The sequence below is a fragment of the Thunnus maccoyii genome, chromosome 9 (genome assembly GCF_910596095.1).
Source record: "Thunnus maccoyii chromosome 9, fThuMac1.1, whole genome shotgun sequence".
In the NCBI taxonomy this organism is placed as follows: Eukaryota; Metazoa; Chordata; class Actinopteri; order Scombriformes; family Scombridae; genus Thunnus; species Thunnus maccoyii.
In genome coordinates this window covers 25,925,166-25,946,772 of record NC_056541.1, presented here as the reverse complement: position 1 = coordinate 25,946,772, position 21,607 = coordinate 25,925,166, and the positions used below count along the sequence as shown (strand labels likewise).

The 21,607-nt window shown below is 42.3% G+C and overlaps 1 protein-coding gene across 15 annotated transcripts in view; it reads right to left on the bottom strand.

Moving 5' to 3' along the window:
* Positions 1-7,291: 7,291 nt before the first annotated feature.
* lmx1bb (LIM homeobox transcription factor 1, beta b) overlaps positions 7,292-21,607 on the bottom strand; it is a 60,138-nt gene continuing 45,822 nt past the window's right edge. For all 15 annotated transcript variants that reach the window (XM_042420945.1, XM_042420943.1, XM_042420942.1 and 12 more), the window contains 6 exons: positions 14,381-14,613; positions 12,268-12,443; positions 11,608-11,685; positions 11,132-11,198; positions 9,627-9,788; positions 7,292-8,483 (listed from right to left, as the gene is read on the bottom strand). In XM_042420945.1, the coding sequence (XP_042276879.1) occupies positions 8,326-8,483; positions 9,627-9,788; positions 11,132-11,198; positions 11,608-11,685; positions 12,268-12,443; positions 14,381-14,613 (874 nt within the window). In that variant the 3' untranslated portion in view covers positions 7,292-8,325. The remainder of the gene's footprint in view (positions 8,484-9,626; positions 9,789-11,131; positions 11,199-11,607; positions 11,686-12,267; positions 12,444-14,380; positions 14,614-21,607) is intronic.

Here is a 21,607-nt window from a genome sequence, read left to right as displayed (position 1 = left end):
TTAGAGGTGCTGGTAGGTAGATTTGGTTGCCTTTTGACAGAGCCAAGCTAGCTGTTTGCCCCTGTTTTCAGTGTTTATGCTAAGCTAAGCTAACCGACTGCCGGCAGTAGCCTTTTATTTACTGGACAGATATGTGAGTGATATCAATCTTATTCTTCATCTAACTCTCAGCTAGCAAATAATCGTATTTTCCAAAATGTCGACAATGCCTTTAAAACAAGCTCATACTGGGATCTCTGTCGCACATGAATCAAACTTTCCGCTCTCAAAAAGAGCCTATTTAATACAGAAAGCTACAGTATGGGGCTATATCATGAATTTGGCAAAGCAAAGTATTTCATAACAGAGTTTTACTTATTCTATTTCAAGACCCTGCTCAGTGGTTAGCGCTCAACGCCATGAAGCTGGTCACGTCTCACTTGTCAGCAGAGGAAGTCAACAGAGAGCTTTCATTGAGGCGGGCACGGTTAGTCTGATGACATATATGAAGGTGGGGGTGAGGAACATGTGAACTCAGATACCGCCGTGCCATCTTGGGAGTCAGCCAGTTGGTGCCCCAAGGAAGCCCAAGCTAGCACGAGGACTTTGAGATTCAGGAGCCTGTTCAGACAAACTGCCGTGAAGGTCTGACTGCAACCAAGCAGGAGCTCTGAGAAACCTGAGCCCGGCGTAGAGCCACACATGCTGATATGCACAGCAGAAAGAAGTGCACCGGCTGGGGCGAGGGCTGGGCTGACGCTGGGATTAGGCCAGATATTGCTTCTTTCAAAAAACATCACAGTACATGGCTGTGTTCAGCTCTGGTGGCTCCACTTAGCTGACTGACTGTAGTGTAATCAATATTTACTCATAACGGCCACACTGGGAGGTCATGACCTTTGGTGTTTGTGACTGGTTATAATCTTGAGTTAGAGCTCATAGATCCTGATTTATCGGAAAAAAGAAAAAAAAAAACAACTCACTGAACAATTACAGAAAAATGTTCAATGATGATGCAATAGCACAGTAATATAGCACAGATATCTATTTCTATTTACTTAGAATTCACAATCAGTGAGAAGCTGTTTGCATTCTTTTAAATCTTGCAGCATATTATTTGTCTGTTTTTCAGACCATCAACCTGTTTTCCGCAGTAAAGCCTTAAAGGTCACGCTGTCTTTATTACACCCAACATTTCATCTCTAAATCCATCTTCATTAAACACAGACGAAGGACAATAGCCTTTCTTGCACTTTCAACACTTAACCTCGCCAGGCACAACAATATTGTAAAAGTGCAAATCTCTCTCCAAAATGGCCCCACAGTTAATAATTAAGCCATGACATTTGGGAGAGACACCAAAAAATCCATATGGTGAAATTTACTAACCTTTTGAAAAGCTGGCGAGAGGGGGCTGTTTCTCTGCAGTTTATTTGGGCCGTTTTAGTCCTCATAATAAAACTGTCAGAAACACACCAAAAAGGCCAGGCGGCGCACAAAGGATGATTGTCTGCTGTTAACAGGAGGAGAGTATGAGGCTAATCAATGCAGTCCAAATCAAAGCTCTATTAGAGGAGCTCCAGCTCTGGGGGGCAAAATGGACAGAGAGACACTACTGACAAATGATATTCATATGTAAGATTATGGATTATTAATTCTCATGATGAACTGATAATGATGTCGGTTCTCACTACAATGAAAAAGGTCACTTCAGGGCAAAGTATCACTGGCCTTTGTCTTCTAAAAATACTGATGATCAACTTAGAACGGGTCATCCAGGAGGTCAAATGTGGCCCACTGGTCATTAGATGATCTCGGTGCAATAGTTGCACTCTAAGTACCGTATTAATAGCCAGCGTGGCACTCACCAGATTTACAGTTTTATAAAGATCTTTGGGAATTACTTAAAATTGGATCGAATTTATATAAGCAAATAAAAACCATATAATATAACAGACATCTTTTATAACTTGCCACATGAAGGACAGAGGTCAAGCTTTATTTTCTGAGCAAATGTATGTCTTATAAGTCAGTGATGGCCTCCAGAAAGCCAAGCAAAAGTCCTCTCATTGGACTCATTAAGGGTATATAATAAATAGGGCATACATGACGGGAAGTGTGCCATATACTGAATTCCTCACAGTTTGGTTTAGCCTTCATTGGCTGTTGACTTTCAGATTTACTGTCCACGCTCAACCCCGGGTGCACACTGCTGGTGATTTATCAGCCTCACAGGTGAGTTCTGTCGAAACATCCAGGGCTTAAATATACAGCTGAGGGCTCACCTTGTCCATCGCTGTATCCCACGTCCAGAGGTAATGTTTGTCAGAGCTGCTGTGAACAGCAACTCTACCCAAAGTCATGCCTGAGCCAGAAGTTTCCTCTCCTCTTCCAAGTTTATCCAGATGAAAAAAAAGGAGTTACTATGAATTCAAACTTTCAGATTAAACTGAAAAGTTATACGCAAACATGTTTTGGGAAGAGCAGTAACACACATAAAAGGGGATCCTTATTGACATGATTTGTAAATTGCCTGAGTAACATGAACTGCATTGCATACGCTCTTCCAGCTCTTGTGGTTAATATGATTGCTGCCTTTATCTACCTCACTGACAGATTTAATTCTCAGCTCCAGTTTGACAAATGCACATCCATGCAACACACCGGCAAACAAAAGTTTGCTTAGTCAGTGCTGGTGTTGTCTATTTGCCAGAAGGTAACTGAAGTCAAGGAATAATTGCACACAGACAGGTATCAGTTAGCCGCACGTGTCATGCGGTGGAAAACAGAACAATACTAATTATGAGTCAGTTATCAGTCGCTTTATATGACTAAAATTAGATTGATCTATGTTGTTACGGAACACATATTAAAGAAGAAATGACACATATATGTGAGCATGAACTACCCTCTGCTGGAGCTAAAGGACAGAACGATGATTCAAATCTTCAGTGTTACGCATCAGAGCAGCCTGGAGCTGATACACTGATAATAAAAGCAAAATTCACTTTGTGGACAATTAGAATGTTTGTTTAAACTTTAATTTATTCGAAGGCAAAAAAAAAAGAAAAGTGAAGCAAGGACTGATCCACAAACACAGTGGCTACTTTTTCTTTTCCATATGTTTTATTTAAAATAAAATTATATGATATATAATGTCAGAAATCAATTGCTTGTGGCAAATGGAGGCAGCAGATAATGCTAAAACATAGTAGTTATATTATAGTTTAAAGCAGAAAAAATATGAGTAATAATCAGAAAGAAATGTGTGGTTGTTGTCTTTATACCAGAAAAATCTCATGACATTACTCAGTTGCCAGATGAAATGGCAAATTGCAAAGTCCAGGGCGTCTGAGGTAGGAGCGAGAGCAGGACTTGGATTCCAACATCAAGGGAGAGGCTCCTGGAGGTTAGGAGTGCTGGCTTGTGTTAGACCTTAAGGTCATCATTCCTTCAGCTAATGCCCCTGGCATCACCTTCCTCCTTGACTTCAAACACCCTGGCTACATTCCTAGACCATGTACCAATAAGCACTAATAATGCAGAAAAATGAAAACCAAAACAGATGGGCTCCAATAGTGGTGGGGATTACGGAGCCCTATCCAGGGCTCTATCTGCACCCCTGGGCACTGAGAGGTGAATCTCACACCATCTTTTTCTCAGCGCAGGAACAGAGGTAGGAGGTGAAAAAAACAGTTGCAGCAATATGTTTACATGTCCCAGAAATGTCTACGGAGAGGTTCAAATGGTCATTTATTGCTAGACATGAGAGGAATGAATATAATGAATTGCATATGAACCTCCCTTTGAATTGTGCCTCACTTGTATTTTCATTTACTACAAGATTCTATATATCACTAATACACTTTCCTCTATGGGAAGTGTCCTTCTTTATTCGGTATTGCATCACTTGTGGTTAGATTCAGTAAAATAGTTTCCTATTGTGGGATCAATAAAACTAAGAGTAAACCGCTGTTACTACATCTGTGCTGGACCTGTAGCATGCAAACAATGCCTCATACAGTGGCAGCAGTGTTTTTGTGCCACTGACTGACACAATAAAGCAACGCACCGCTGTGAGGACATGCTTGGATGTTTGGCTGCGACCCCTCTCTCTGGTCAAAACTGCAGCATAGTCAGTCATTTGATTATGCACAAGCCCTCAAGGCTCAAAGAATATGTGTCAGACGCTGGTTAAAAGTCTCCCATAACAATTAACCACACGCCATGGAAAATGCCCAATGAAAACACCCAAAAGCCGCCCCCCCCCCCCCGCGCTCTCACTGGGGACTCACTGTGAACTCCTGTGAACTCTGTGAAATCATGAGAAGAAATCTAGACTGTATTGAACCCACAAAACGTCTGAGTGTCTTTGGCCAGGCAAAGCAACAATTAATTGGGCTTGGTTTGCTCCAAAAAAATGTAATATTGGTCTGTTGTAAATGTGATATTGAAAAATGACAATTAGGAATGTCACTGGCATGCCAATTTAAAGTACAGTACATTCAAAACAATGACTATTTCAGAATGAGCATGGTGCATGGTTTGAATGAGTCACTCACCGACTGATTTAACATGATGAAGTGATTGCGGGATGTGCAGTCTTGTTGCTCACTTTCAGCTACTGTCTTACGTCCTGCTGTGGTTTTATGGGGCACCTGGTGAGAATTTTGCTTTAAATTACCCTGAATAACAAATCAAGCTGCATATGTTTTTCATAGGTCGGGCAGGAGAAGCTAACGGCTAAGAAAGAAAATGAATGACAAACCTCTATTTGTGTCTCAGGTGGAAAATTTCAGGATTTTGGTTATCTAATGAAAATATTGTCACTAGACTCATTTCCTATGTGGTGCCAGAACGGCAGAAGAGTAAATGTGTGAACAGTTTACTGAAGGCCAACTCTTAACTCTCCGTGAGTTTGTGTGTGTGTGTGGGTCTCCGGCTCAGGTTTCAGCTTGACTGTTTTCATATCGAGGCCACACTTACCTCAACCTCTAAGAGTCTTCTTTGGCCGATTCACGCCCAAGTGCCAGCGAACAAGCAATGACATAGGTTATATTCACTCATTGCCTCTGGTGTTTGAAAAATTGAACAGGACAGGAGGTGAGAAACAAGCAGCAAGGACAAGAGGATGTAGAGTGTGGAGGTATAAAGGATCAATAAAAATTGACATTTTTATTTGTATTATGCACCTAGAGAATGGGTGGAACTGAGATATTTTGGATAAATGTAGCTGCACTCTGATTTTGTCCACTTGGGGCAGCGGAAATCAGCTGTGGACACACCGCTGACGTATCATTGCCTTCTAAGTTTATGTGGCAAACAGTTGCTTATTTACACATCCAGCACGGATGAACATTAGCATTCATTTGGAGTCGTGTTTCTGACCACCTGGTGAATGTAAGTCCAAAATTCACTCTCCTTTTTGCTCTGTTTTTGGCCTCCACTAAATCCTGAGGGACATACTTTATCTGCCTCTTCAGCCACTAAATACGGTGAGTTTTTAGAGCTTTTTTTGCTGAAAACAGTTGCCTGCTGCGGCCGAACACAATATAATGAGAACTATGAAAGTTCCAAGACTTGGAAAACCAAAACAAAATAAGCTGAAAGACGCTAAAAAGCTCCATAAAGCTGAGGGGGACTGCAGAATGGGGTGATAATTCCCTGTGGGTTTGTCACTGTGAGTAACCCCTGTCACATACAAGTAGTCATGTGATCCATTGTTAATATAAAAATATTGATTATAGTACCTTTAAAGCATAGTTTTTTTATGATATCAATAATGAAAGTACTCTAATAACTGTACAGATGTGCAGTTATTAGAGTACTTTCACGCAAAAATATATATCATGCATGAGAATTTATGGTTTTTGAGGGTTTATTGTCACATTTCCTCTACAATATCAACTGCAGGGGCTTCTGTCCCCCTCGCCACCCAAACACCTCGCTGTAAGCTCACCTGGCCTGCCCTCAAAAGGGAGAGGTTCGAGCCAATTGTACTGTCTATCCCGTGCAAACACAATGTGTGCGTAGCAGCCCCATCTATGTTTACTGTAAATGTGAGCCTTTGTCACGTCTGTTTACTCAGTCTTTGTCGTCTTTCACACTTGAATCCACATATATAACATGAGCCCAACACACACAAACACACACACACACACACACACCATTTCCTGTTCAACGTGACATCTGCAGATTTCTAATATGTCCTTCTTAACCACAATGTAACTTTGGGTAACGAGGAAAAGAATCAAAAATACTTCTGTTTGTCGGTTGGCTTTGACCCATTTTTTCTAACATTTGCATACTCAAACGAATCTCATCCAATCAGGGTTTAAGACTAAGTTGATGTCACTGCATACTGCTTCCGGGGATTATAGCCTATTGGTGTGACAAGTGAAGATGAATTGCAGTGTACTTGCCAACAAGTCCAACACCTGGCTGTCAGATTGAAGACTTGATAGTAGAGATATATATATATATACCACACATGCTCTAAATCTCTTAAGATTTGACAATTTCATGTGCTCCTTCTGCTCAGGAATAGCAGCCAAGCTTATTAAACCCTGTCAGAGTATGACTCTATTGAGTCAGAGTACGAGGGATCATAAATGTTTATCTGTGTGGTCACATGACTACACAGACAGTGGGTGGAAGCTTACTTGGCCACATTGAGGAGCTGTCAAAGAGATGAAGCGCACCCAGATGGTACTTCCAAGCAGCCGCCTGACAGGCCCTGAGGTTATGGGCGGGGTTCGCTCTCTAGTCATGCAGCTGTATTGGTATGTCACCTTAACTTTTCTCTGACCTCACCCTCGCTACAGGTACATGTTCCTGCCTCAGCGTCATCATTCCCCCACAGACAAGTCATACACTGGAATGTTTTCAAACTTCAGATCAGGTCAAATGTTGTAGTCAAAAAACACTGGTGAATCAACGGGGTGTGCTCACTGTTTTGTTTGGCATTAATAACATTAAGAGGCTATAGCCATGCTAGCACCTCTGTGAGGCTTCAGCTAAATAATGTCAGCATGCTAACATAATCACAATGACAATGCTGACATATAGTGTTTACCATGTTAGCATGCTAACAATGACTAATTAGTCATAAATCAAAGTATTGATGTTAGAGGAAAGGTCAGAGGATCACCAAAGTTATTAGGGTTCATCTTTTGGGCACCATGAATGTCAAAATTTCATGGCAATCCATCCAACAGTGGCTAAATGTAATAATGTAATGAGTCGAGAATAGAATGAAGCAGGTGATTTTTGGGACTTGAAATGTCACCATGTGAATGATCACTGAATGGCATTTATTTAATGTTATCAGGAGAAAGACATTGTTTATTCATCAAACCAGTCAACTTTGGTCAATTAGCAACTTTAACATTTTGAGAATGCACATATGACAATGACAACAAAAGGTTTATGGTCTGTACGAAATAAATAGCACATTGCTCATTTACAGCTTGGCTGAAGAAAAAACAAAAACAAAAGGGTTAATCTTCATATTAAAAAGGCATACAGATGAGTGGTGACACTCATGAACTCACTAATTGCTCAACAAAAACAAAAATGCTCTCCTTTTTAAATAAAGCTTTTCAGTTTTAATATGTACCTTCAAGAGCCTGTTATAGTTAAATAAATAGAATGCTTTCCATTTTTAACATGCACATCCAATTTGCCTGGGGAAAGTATTTACACTTCACTGATCCTACTCGACCACCAAATTCTCCGCCTTTTTTCTAACCTCTAAACGATTCTTTCTCACCGCCAACTCTCATACATACACAAATGTACAGTCACTCTTGCAGACATGCTGCACCTATTTACTATTAACACAATATCTAAACCTATTGAAAGTGATCAAAATGCTAACGGTGAACATGGAAATCCATGTAGTGTAAAGAAGAAACAGTCCAAACACCACATCTTAACCGAGGGGAGGGAGGAATGAGGGGGTGGGGGGGCTTACAAAAAGTTTTAGTTTACAATTGATCATGCACTGTATAAATTCACTGTGTTATTTGGTTTGAGAGTGTTTAATCAGTGGCTTCAATATCTACTTGTTTTCTTTAAGTGAACAAAGTAAAGAGTAATATCTCCTGTGACAGATAAGCGATCCTACTGAATAATCTCTAACAATTAACAAGTCTTCCCCAGGAATCTTCACTGTCCTACAAGTGGTTTTTACTATCTTTGAGTAAGCTTCTGCACAAGGCCAGGAGCTACTGCAAGGAGGTGTTTCTTCTGCCGTGTCCGTGTTAGTGTAGAAACTCCTGGCCGCTGCGCTTTAGGTTTGAGATGGGCAGTTTATTCTGTGCTGACGTTCTTGGCTCTTCTCTTTCATGACGCAAAATAAGAGTTCTGCATGGAGTAGAGGCGGTCGATGGGGTTCCCCACACGGGCCTGCATGGAGTTGACTTCTGATGACGCCATGAAGCAGTCACTGAGGCTGGTTAAAGACGTGTCGCTGTCGATGTCATGGAATGCAGAATCATTACCTGCGGAGAGACAATATGCAGATTAGCCGCCACGATCCGGTGGCAGAGGCGTCATTCAGAAACAGAACAACACGGCACTGGCGATGGAATCAACACAAATCTCGTATTTGAGATTTATAGCGGCCTTGGGAAATTATAATTACTAATAGTCACTTTGAGTAATTGCTGTTGTGTGTCTTCACAATCGTGAAAACTGTTTTGTTCGGTATCATCAAAGCTCACTTTTTGCTGCCCTCGCTGGGACAATTGTGGTCTTTGAGGGAGCATGTAAACAAGGGGCATCCTCCTAAAAGATCTGGTTAATAGCAACTGTTTACGCCTTTCATAAAACCTCAACATGTTATTTCTCTAGAGGGAATAGTTAACTTTATTACACTCTGGATCATAATGATAGTGTTGCACAAAATGGGGACAGTGTTTTGAGACATATCTTTTAATGCCTTGCCAATATTGTTCTTTTCCCCAAACCAAAGGAGAGTGATGAGACCGGGGATTTGGGTTCTTACTACCGAGAAGAACTAAATGGAGGCAAATTATAAGGAAGTTATGAACTTCAGGAAATGGTCCCTCTGGGGCTTGTTGAGGACATCACTCAGAAATGTGTTATTCCAGTTACATCCTGTGGACTAACACATGATTGACTGATTTTCTCCCCTCTTCTAATGTGTTTGCATTTTAATTCTTTGCTGTATCACACGGATATCAAAGACTAGGAGTTGTTGTTTTCCCCGTTCTGATGCATTAGCTCACACAGCCCTCAATCGTTGTCGGGATTGCACTTTATCTCAAGCTGTCCGCACTGACCACATGTTTTTACCACCATTGAAAAACATCATCAGGCATGTTTCAAAAGCGGAGGCGGAGAGTTAAAACCATATTAAAGCGATTTGAAAATGAACTTCAAAACCCAATAGCTAATGGGTACGCTTGTGCTATCTCGTGTGGGAGGAGAAGCTGCTCGCACTTCTCTGTGAGCGGCTTAAATCAGGGGGGCTGTTGCCTGAATGTCCCCACACTGGGGAGCTATGAGGTTAATCAAGGGACAGGCATGTGTGTGTTTTGAGAGCAGGAGTGGGTGTGCGTGTGTGTGTTTTTTTTTTTCTTTTTTTTTTTTTTTTGGTAAAGTGGGGGTGGGATGCTCACCATATGGGTTCATGTGGTCCCCGGGCATCTGTGGGGGGGTGAGCCCCTGTTGGAACGGGTCTGTGCTATAACCGTTCTGATCCATGGCGACCAGCTGCTGCTGCGGCGGAGCCAGCGGTGTGAAGGAGTTCATCATCCCCTCCATCCGATTGGACATTACTTCTATAAGGCAATGACATCAAACGAGGAAAACCATTACAGATAAGCTGAAAACAAGGAAACCATGATGACAGAGGACATGTTTCTTAGACTGTTAGAACATGAAAAACTTTATAATACTGACAAATTGGAGTCGGGTGCTTGTGCGAGAGCTATAACCTCCAAATACCTGAACAGCCTGCATGTTTCTGTTAGTATTTCCATGGAAACCTACAGTAGTCTTTCCTGTAGCTCTGTGGCTTTTCCCACAATTCCCTTCACAGACACTGCTCTTGGCTAACTGACTTGTAAGAGGGACATGTAGCTCTTGTGGCTTCATCACTGGAGCCCATCCCCCCTCCCGCCCCCCGCCCCCCGCCCCCCGCCTGCACTTTCCTTTGCAGTGGCTTTGTGAAATGATGTCTGCCATTCATTCTGTTCGGCTTCCAAACATAATTTCCAACTTACTTTTGATGTTAAGTGTTCTTGTTTACACTGATGACATATTTCCAAACTGTATTTGCTCAATTTTTTTTCTTTTTTCTTGGACAAACTTCAATGAATTTGTCTACAGTACAGAAACGTTAAGAGAAAAAACTAAAGCACTTTTTTTAAATTAAGATTTTCAATGATAGTGCTATTGATATGGAAATAACTTCTTATTTGCACCTTCTAACTGGCCGCATGTACATGAATAACCACTGTATTTTTCATACAGTATAGTGCCGTCAAGGACAATTTAAGATTTAGAAAATGTGAATGAGAAATGTAGTAATTATGTGGTTTCTTAAAGACCCCCTCCACTCAAAAATGTGTTTTCCTTATTGTTGCTTCACTTGAATGTTTTGCACTATGCAGAATGATGCAGAGTTTGACACTGAAAGGCTGTTTTAACATTCATCTACCAAAGAGGGAATTTTCTCTGTGCTCACCTTAAATTTAAGACGTGTTTAAGAAAAATTTTGTGACATCACAACTAGTTTGGAGCCAGTCGTGGTCCAATATGCAACTAATACAAGTGTGATTTGGAAACAGCACATATACTGTACACTGAGGAGACGTCTTGTGTCCAATAGATAAACACTTGAAATGAGATTCTGGACTCCAGAGAACAGTAATATCAAGAATTTTTAACTCGGTAATTGAACTTTTTTTGTGGGGGAGGTGAGACATATCAGACACAAATTATTATTTACAGCAGAGTATTTTTATGTCTTAAAACACGTCTGGAGGGGATCTTTAAAATTTAGAAAATGTGAGAAAAATGTAAAATGCAGTAAATATGTAGCGACGAAACAATTCCCAGCGAGAAGATCTTTGAGACAATGTGCCTCCATTGTGTATGTGGGGTATGTACAGGACTGTACCTTGGCCAAGTCTCTGAGAATTCTGTTGTTCTTGTTGTTGCTGCTGTCTTCTTGCCAACTTCTTCATCTGAAACCAAGGAGTCAAAGTTGTGAGGAACTCCCAAAACTAACATGCGCTCTTTAATTTAAAAAGGATGCTCCTCGCCGTTCACCCTCGAGTGAACTACATAAAATCTGTATCTGAGTGCACTTCATTGTCAAGTATCAAAGGTTTTCACAAGATAATAATCAGAAAAGAGGAGGGCGTAGACATTTAATGCAAGAGTGAGCTAGATTTGCAACTCCTTGTGCCGTTTTTTTTTTTTTTTTTACATTTGTGAAAGGAATGCAGTGATAAGTTTAACACACATAGTTGTGGTGATTTATTTGCTGGACTCTTTTTTTTTTCTGTAAATCTGAGATGGAACAAGGCTGTTGTGTGCGGACACAAATCGCTCACCAACAGAACTACTTCATCCCGTGTTAGCTGCTCTCACCTTAGCTCTCTGGTTCTGGAACCACACCTGGACCACCCGAACACTGAGTCCTGTCTCTGCGGCCAGCGTCTCCCTCACCTGAAGACATCCAGACAAAAAAAGTTCCACCATCACACAAGAAAACAAAATACTTCACAGCACACTGAAATGCTTTGCCTTCCTAAACCTATCAGCCACATTTCTCAGTAGGTATGTTGCCTCTTTGATTTGCTTTGATTTCAGTGAACGCTGAATAAACGCACTGGTCTTTCTGGACCTTTGGGTTATTGCCTCTTCAAAGCCTTGGACCTGTTTTAGGGCTCAGCCTATGGAGGCGGCTCTCCTATCTCACTATGTCATTTGGTGCAGGCGGTCTGCGTTACACCAGTCTGCCTCAGTTAACACAGAACAGAATGCTGCTTGCCACTTCAAAGCTCAGCTCGGAGGTGGGGGAGATTTTTTTAATTTGAGAATTTTATTTGTGAAACTACTGCAGGGCTCGTGGTCGGCGTTTAAATCTCCATGTGTCCATTAGTGCAAATGCAGAACAGGGAATATAAAAAAAAAAAAATGTTTAAAAAATACAGTAGTGTAACAGTACTAACAAATGGATATCAGTGAATTGCCTAAAAATGTTGTTGTTGTCTGAATCTGCTTTGTTATTGAAGCTTACAGACGTACCTTTCTGCAGGGTTTTGAGGACACCTCAAAGGAGGCCTTGAAGGCCCGTCTCTGTTGGGTGGTCAGGATGGTTCGTGGTCTTTTGGGCCTCCTGGGATCCTTCCCATCATCCCCCTTCCCCTGGCCTCCTATACCTTTCTCCGGCTTGATGTCCAACTCCTCATCGTCACTTTTCTCTGCAGAGAGAGTAATTTTTCTGTATCATCAGCATGAGTTTGAACTGACTACACCCTTTTAGTCAGTGACAGTCTGCTGATAAATATATTTTCGTTCTTTCCCATTCCAGGAGATTCACACACCACAAGTGCATAATCAAAGGAGACACATGTGTTTTTAATACTTTGTTATCAATTTATTACAAAAGGAAAAGGCCACATGTACGATTAGACTTACAGAAGTCTACGACTTGTGCTTGGAGAGCACAATGAAATATGCACATTTGTCAGTGAACTGGACAATGCGTCACTTGTAATTTATTGCGCTCAGCTTTGTCTGATTTACACTGAATCAATCTCTGATAAGACTACTGCATCTCCTATGACACAGCAAGAAAATGCAATTTTTGCTCTTACAATAATGACAACTCCAATATGGATGGCTACATTTTTACTGTCAGCAGCAGGATATTACAGTTTTGGGTAGTAAAATCGGTGTAATTTTTATGCTTCCATCCCACAACGTGCCATTAAAACTAAATAATAACTTGGTTTTATTAGATTTCTGAGATCTGTTACACAAGTAAATGCCTGTTAGGTTACTTTTTTTTTTTTTTTTTAAGATTAAATTCAGTTTTATCACAAACAAACACAAAATAACAACAAGTTAAATCATGAATTTTTGTACTTAATGGAAAATAATTTTATGTGCCACACAGACATACACATTTTATCAAACTTTATCCACTATTAATGGTAAATAAGTGAATTATAATTACTTTCACTTCTGTTTTTTTTTAAACGATTGAAACTCTTGTTGTTAAAGAACTGGGCTGAATGAATGTTACATGAAATATGGCACTTAATTTAACATTAGTAGTAAGCCATGTACTGTATTTCAATATCACCTGCCACAAAGTCATATAAATGTTAGATGAGAAATAAATCAATAAATAAAAATCATTGATTATCCCTCTATGTAAGGCTGAAAACAAATGCTTCCAAATCAGAACCAGCAGTGCTCTTAATGAATCCTGATGATTTCGGGGTGTAGCGGCTGCAAGGAGAGGTACGCATGACGGCTCGGTGTCTCCTGTCATCTGGTTCTGATATGTATCTACATTTCTCTGCCGAAAAACCTACATTTCATCTGCCACACTCCGAGGTTAACCTCTGTTCATGTCGACATTTTCTCCATCTTGAAATTCGGGGATGTGCAACAAAAGACATGCCTCTGCGATACACTGGGACACAACCGAACGAGGACGAAGCCGAGCAAATATTCCCACAAGTTGACAAAAGTTGACACAGGCACAGATGTATTTGACAAATTCCCCCCGCTTTTGTGCATGTTTAAATGTGAGCCAGATGGTAGTGAACAGTGAGGCTTGGCGAGATGCCTCATTGTGTGTGGAGGCTATAGGCGAGGAACACTAGAGCTGATAAGAGTGGAGGCGCAGGCTTTCTGCAGAAAGGCCCCAAATCCTTCTGTCACTCACCATGATACAGTGATTTAATTCTTTCCAGCACCAGAGCCTGCCCACGCATGGAGAGCCATTAATACAGGGTGGCTTGGCTTCGTCCTGTTTCCACTTCCTACTGTATCATAAACCTACGCTCCCCGCTCGAATTAGAACGCTACAAAATCAGCCAGTGAAAAGCTGCAGATGTAGACATGTTAGAAGTTTTTTACTGCCTGGGCTGCATGCAAGATTTCGGAGAAATTCTCAGATGTTACGTCGAATGATCCGGAAACCAGTTTAAGGACAAATTATTATTATTATTTTCTTTTTAATATTACTAATATAGCACTAAAACCAGTTAGATTCAGTTAGGACGTTTATGTTGGCTACCAGTGTGATGGAGCAGAGCATACAGAATACAACACCTTGGTGCCATATGATGATAGCACCACAGTGCTGTTCTCACTCTCGTGTGAGAGGGTGCAGAGGGCTCACCTGAGTCTGAGTCATCCGGGCTGACCGAGCTGAGTAAGTCCTTCTCCCTCTCGTAGTCGATCTTGCACAGCAGCTGACCCTCCTTCAGGACAAACTCGTCGCCTTTCCTCAGCTGGCGGTCGCACACGCAGCAGCAGAAGCAGTTCAGGTGGTAGACGCACTCCAGAGCGCGCATCACGAACTCCGTGGGGGCGATCTTCTCCATGCAGCCGCTGCACTTGGTCGCAAACAACCTGCGGGAGAAGAGAAAAGGAGTGTTATAGGTGTGCTGATGACGGAGAAAACGACACTTGTTGTTGTTAAGAGTGTTGTGCTGTGCTTTTCTTAAGCGAGGTGTGTGGCTTTACTTTGTTCCACAGCCCCGCTTGAGTTGCCCATCGAGGGGTTTTGATTAAGAGTCAAGTTGGCCGGCTGATCCTGTGGGCAGCCAAGGAGGTGACTCTTTTGGCAGTAGCTCATCTGTTAAAATTTCTAGGGTGGGCCCGGCCCCGCGTCATTCCAAGTGAGCTCACTCATGGGCACCCAAACCCCCCCACCCCACCCCCCTGTACAGATGTAAAAAAGAGGCCGGATCATGTTCTAATGCAGCGATCACCAAACCCTGATGACCCCAATCATGTTTCTGCTGCCAGTTTACACATTTCTCTCATATCCACAATAATTTATATGCATCAGATACCACATCAGAGACCGTGATTCATTGCTGACTACTGGGCTGCCCTCTACTCGGTTCATATCTCATCTGACTGTCTAATATCATGCCTCTATGGCGCAACACTGCCTCTATCACCATTTCCTAGACAACACCTCCATCTTCTTTTATACCCTTTCAGGAAGATGTTTGCATTGTTTTATTGGTGACTGAGAGGCATTTAATTTGTTCTCTGTTGTTCACAAGAAGCCACATTAAATGGAGCAAGAAGGCAGGGAGTGTGGTTGATCTTGTCCAGCCGTAAAGCTGGATTTATTAGTGGCCTCTTTGTTTGCCCTGGTCTGGAAGACAGCTGGCAACCGCCTATCTATTTGTGGTGAACATCTATTTCATTGTGCAAGGCAGGGAGGCAGCGAGAGGAGCAATTGACATCATCTGCTGGTTCGGGACAGGGATGAGCGATAGTGATGAATATAATGTGTAAATATGAGAGGAGGGAAACCAAAGGATGGTTTTGTTATGGTAATGCTGTTATAGGTGCTGATTGAGTACTGATACGGTGCGTGTGTATGTGTGTGTTCACACGTGCGAGCACATGTGTATGCGGCGCAGAGCAGCTGTATGCGCGCTGGAAACGAGATAGTGCGGTTTGTCTGAGCAGCTCTCTGAAATAATTGCTTGGCTATTGCTCATCAGAGCAGCATCAGCAAAGCATAATTTTATGTTATCTTAATTACATCACAACAATTGATAGCTTATTTTGCTAGTTTCATGACAGAGTCCATCCATTCTAACCAAAATCACGAGCTGTATCTGTCACAGCAAACTGTTAAACTGTAGCATCCTATTTTCATGCAGCAGCAAAACAACAGAGATACCAGAACTGGCTCTTGCAGGGTTCATAAAATCCTTTAATCTTTCATTTATTACAATAAGTTAAGGAGATTATTATTCAACTATGGAAAAACCTTAAGGATAATCCCATGAAAAAGAAATTTTGGCATGTTTCTCAAACAAGCAAGGTTCTCGTTCAAGTGACCTGCCAACCTGGATCTATCTTCTAAACAAACCACCGTGTTCGGTCACTGGAAAACAAAAAAGGCAAGAGCAACAGTATTAAAAAAAAAAAAAAAGCGGAAAAAAAAAAAAATTAAAAGCAGGAAATGTCGAGTCGACTCATGCCAGTAAAGATAAACTGAATATTCAGGGACTTGTTTCACGTTTTTAGAGGGATTAGTGTGTTACATGCTGGGATCAGGGAAAAGAGGTGATGAATCTGTCAAGACAAGTTCCCAGCTCTAGCTCTAATGTTTAGCTAATGATTGCCGGCTTAGGCTAAGAAAGAGAGCAAAAAGTTGAGGAAATGACTTGTTAGCGCGGTTTTGATACGTCCAGGACTCCGCATTCACCTACAACCGCTCTCTCAAATCTTCTCATCTAGATGAAAACATTCTCATTCAGCCCTCTTTCCTTTCTTCTTTTTCCTCGCCGAGTCTAATCTTGTAAGCCATTATTTTTCTATTTCCCCTCTCTGTCACTTTGCATTATTTTTGCTGCTGTAATTCCTATTCGTCCCTTCTGGAATCTTCCTGTCCTGCTTTGTCCTCGGGTCTAATCCGGACTTTCTGCCTGTTTTCAGCCCCTGGTCCCCATTCTCAGCGGGGTTCAGATGGAATAGCCATGCATGACGCCCCTTCTATGGCAACCACACCTCCACAGGAAGGCAACGGCGACTTTTCGGATGGGCAGAGAAGGCCTTTGAGAAGCTGGCAGCAGAAGTAAATCCTTCTCTAAGGAACAAGGAGAATTAGCAGGGAGCAGTGGACTAGGGATTTAACCCTACCCCTCTCCTTTGAAAGGCACAGTCAGTCCCACTCCTGCGGCTAGCCACAATCAAACAGAGGAGGAGTGGGGAGGTGGCAGTGGGGAGAGGAGAACACAAACTCCCTGAATGACACAAGCAGTGGATTGTGGAGGAGCCTAATCCCACTTTAATACCTTTCCAAGTTCAGCTGCTAAAGAATGCTCTTTAAAACAACACCACTGTGTGAGCAGTGAAGGTTGACCGGGGGGAGGCACGCCATTCAACCTCCCCAACATTACCTGATTAGTGGTTTGGGGACCAGGCCATTGGAACAGCATGCCAACAGGAGACAGGATGTAAATGATGATTTTATACATAGAAAAAAAAAAAACATATCAACTGGGGCTGTTGATAAGGTTAGCTGAAAAGCTCTCTGTCAAGATCTACTGGGATATTAGAGACATCAAAGAGCTGTAGGTGTGACGGGAATCTGACTTAAAGTGATTTAGGTGATCATTTACCATTTTCTGCCTCTACTTGATCCCACTGACCCGTCACACTAAGACTTGTTTCCACCTAAAGTTCACTTTCTGGACAGCTTGGGTAACATGACTCCCACTGTCGCGGAGAGGACCACCAGCATGAGACCCTCGTCCCAGCTCTCGCTTTCCTCCTCCTCCTCCTCCCACACCTGAGCGCACAGATCAAGGGATGAAACCCTCCCGTGTGGATCAATGGCTGCATCTCAAGCAGAGAGAACTGTCAATATTTACCCAGGCCTCCCCAGAACTGGACTCATAAATGAAAAAAGAGCCCATCTCAGCACATACCTCCTTCTCCCAGAGGAATCATTACGTTCCTCTTTTTAATCCTGTGTCCATACACCTGTAATCCCTTGTCTTGTTCTTTCTTACGTTATCTATGGTGTTGTCTTTCTCTCCGTGACGGAGCGTCACACTGTCAAGGCTTGTGAGGCTACGGGATGTGTTTTTAGTAAAAACCCACAGACAAGAGCAACACAAAAAAAGAGCATTGTGAAGATAAAGCCAACAGGGACTGGCAGTTATTTTGTGTGATGAACACTTCAGCCGAGCCAAGTGCAGCTGAGAGACTTCGGCCTCTCCGCTGCTCTTCTTCTTCCCCTCTTTTCCAGGCACTTTGGAGAACTATGCACTCTCCCTTTGAACAGATTATAGGCAACTTAAAGTGTGACAACATCTTAAGCTCTCACCACATGTTGCCAATGATTTCCCTTCTACAGACCTTACATTTAATGCTTCTGCCGCAGTGATAAGCATCAGGAGGACTGGGCGGGATAAAAGAAACCCAGAAGAATAAGAGAAGGAGAGGAGGGGGGTGGGGGGTGGGGGGTGGGGGAGAGTATGGAGCTGCTTACGGCGCTTTATAATCATGCTACATTTAGCAACACGTGCAACTGTCTCACCTACTCCCCTTTTGCTATTGAACAAGCCTCGGAGAAATACCATAACAATTAAGGGAAGAATAGCCCGGGCTATTATGTCACCGCATCCCTTCAAAGACAGAGAGGATGAGGATTATCCAGGCAGCAGCTGTAAGCTATTACTTTGAAGATGGGCTCTTGTGTTTGGGCAGGAAACCTGTGGCCATGCCAATCATTCTGAGGTGAGAGATGATGCCTTCGAGGCAGGTCAGATCAGGGCCTCCGGGCAGGACGAAGAGCGTGTCGAGCAATCGGTCAATCGTGCACACTAGTTATTTCCTGATTTATTGGCTACATCTCAGATTGGTCTTTCCTTTACAGCTTAGCAAAGCTGAAGTGGAAATTGTTGATTTCAGAGAAGTTATAAGACTTGAGACCACTCTCATATCTGTCTGGTAAACATACTGCTTACAGCCAGCAGCCAATTAGCGTAGCTTAGCAAATAGACTGAAAACAGAGGAATGGTAACAAAATTCTCCTACCACAATTTCTAAATCTTACTCATGATCTTGTTTGTCTAATCTGTGTAAAAATGACAACTTGTGGTTTTGTGGACTATTTCGGGTCGACACTGTTTGCCTGGCAAACCTTTGTGCAATTTCTCCTTCAAAGAAAATTTATTTAAACTCAATTTTTAACCGGATGCCTGCACTAAGTGAATAGCTCATTCTTGTCCAAATTTTTAGGTGGAATCTTGTTCTGTTTGTTGTCTGGAAAGACAACAGACGAAGCTGTCTGAACGAGGCAGCAGCGGTCTCCGAACTGCTGAACAGCCACTTCTCAGCTCCTCATGAGACACGCCTTATGTGAAAATTGGTTCTTAGCAACAGTATCAAGAGCTTCGGCTAAAGAGGAAAACATTTGATGCCCAGATGTTTCGCTACACACGGATGAATGAAGGCAAACCTTTTCAACTTCGTCTCAACATCTTGAAAATTACTTTGTTATGTACAGTCCTGTTGTCCTCTCAGTGCAGCAGAATCTAGATGGTGACCACTGGTCACCGTCTAGTTACCTGGATTGAGCTAATACAAGTGTCTGATTGTTTGCAGAGGGGCGGCTGATAAACGTTCATTACAAAAGAAAGTTCTATCATAACACAACACGATTCTGCCTCTGTGAAAAGGAGGTTAAAACAAACTTTCAGTCTGCATGAACAGTACAGCATAAAAAAAAGGTTCCGAAAATGCTGTCGGCGTAAATGATCTCAGTGGCTGACCTTGTTTCATAGTATCAGCATTTCTCTTTGGAGCATAGATTCATGGAGAGTAATGAAGCCAAATAAAAAGTGCCATCCTTCTGCTCCCAAGGGCCAGCTCCAGTCAGCTCTAAAAGCTGCTTAATCACCATCCCGTGCTTACTACATTAGCATAATAATGGCCTTTAAATTGAGGCTCTTTGTTTTTTAATTAAACTCCCAGCAGGTAAAAGTAAAACACATTAACGGGAGATGTGTACACCACTAATGGCCCAAAGGTGCCTTCTTCATCACACAGCTCTGGCCACAGGGTTCTGCTTGTTCCCCGCACTGAGGCACAGCACCGGCTGCCTGCGAGCTCACCGGGGAGGAATGAGATGAGCTGATTGCACTTGGCATAGCAAAGATAATAGCGGAGACATGTTCAACGTGTTAGTGTATGCATATGCACCTGCCCTACATCTCCGAGGGAGCGCACTTAGTAATAGCTGCTGAACAGAACTATACTGTATCAGTAAAAAGACACCGGTTACAGTTAGTCTGGAGTGAAGTGCTTCCAGGATCTTCTGTCCTACAAGTCGGCTATTGCGAAAATAAATACGGCCACTTTATTTCTATGGCAGCATGAGCTCCTATGTGCAGGAATGTGCAGTTCCTCAGACCAGTCCCCGGCCAGACAGACATCCCTCTGCATATCTACGCAGAACGCTATACTGCACAGCTGCACAAAGAAATCCTAACCCTTAAATCGTTATTCAAATGATCTCATTCCAGGGGCTGTGTGTTTCACAGATTACTCAACACATGTGCATTTTAACTGACAGCGAGGGTTTAAAAACATGCAAATTGCGTGCACATATCTGTTACAGGTTTTCACCTATTTTGCTTTAAATATATCATGTGTGTTACTCGAGGCTGGGAGGTGCGGTAAAGGAGATAAGAGAAATCTATACGATAAGGCTACACATGACACTGCGTACAGTCAATACTGCGTGTCCATGCAAAGCTCCATAAGCAACAGCGGCATGCTGAGAATTGTCTTGCAGCATCAAGTGATCCACTGCTTCTCCTTCACGTGTAACTGCTAATGAGTCCACAGGAAAACAGTCTCTCTCTCTCTCTCCCTCTCTCTCTCTCTCTCTTTCTCTCTCTCTCTCTGCGTGGAAATAATCCTCCACAGCCACACAGGTAGAACAAAGCTCATGGAGTGAAAAGGACGGTGTATTGGGCAGCAGAGGAGGCTAAGTACACATCTAAATACAAGAGTAAGCAGGCAGGCACACATGATGCTGTTTGGACAGCTGGTGTTCCCGAGTATGTAAAATGAGTGCAACATCGCATTTAGGCTCAGTTTTTAGAGCTTAGAGTAAACAATATGGTCGCAGCGACAGCATCAGTGAGGAAATTATGACTGTAAAATTGGATACGTTTTTTTTTTTTTTCTTCTTCTGTTTTGGCTTTTTTCCCTGCATATTTTTTACCTGTTCTGAAAGCAGACTTTATCCTTAAACAAATAAATTAAGAGCTTGTGAATTACAAGGCTGTTATAAACTGCTTTGCTCTGCCTTTTGTCACTCCGGTAAGAGTTTGTAAGGGGCCATCACCGCTGGAGATGTGACATGTTTACAACAAGAACCCTCTTAAAGCAAGATGCCAAGAACCGAACAAAGAAGTCTGTATAGCTCGCATTAAAAGCACCTGTAAAATCATCTGCACCCATTTTATATATATTTTTTTTAATAATTCTGTCGCCGGGTGTCTGTTTGTGCGCCACTTCCAAGCTAATCTGCGTGAAGTGGAGCAGAACCCGCCATTAAGGGCTCAGCCTCGCTCTTGACGAGCCACCGGGACTTGATTGCTGCTTCTGAAAGAGCTGGGAGAGCAGAGAGAGTGATGGCTACAACAAGTGTAATGGCTATCACATGTTATAGAGCTATAGCTGACTATAACTGCCCACAGATACTCTAGGTGCATTTTTTTGTAAAATTCTTTAATGAGAGTGACTGTAAGGTGGACTCAGGAGCAGTCATCGTGCTTATATCTCTTCAGGAGAAATGAAAACAATTATGATCTCATGTCCAGTCAGTCTAATAACAATTAGTTCTCAAATA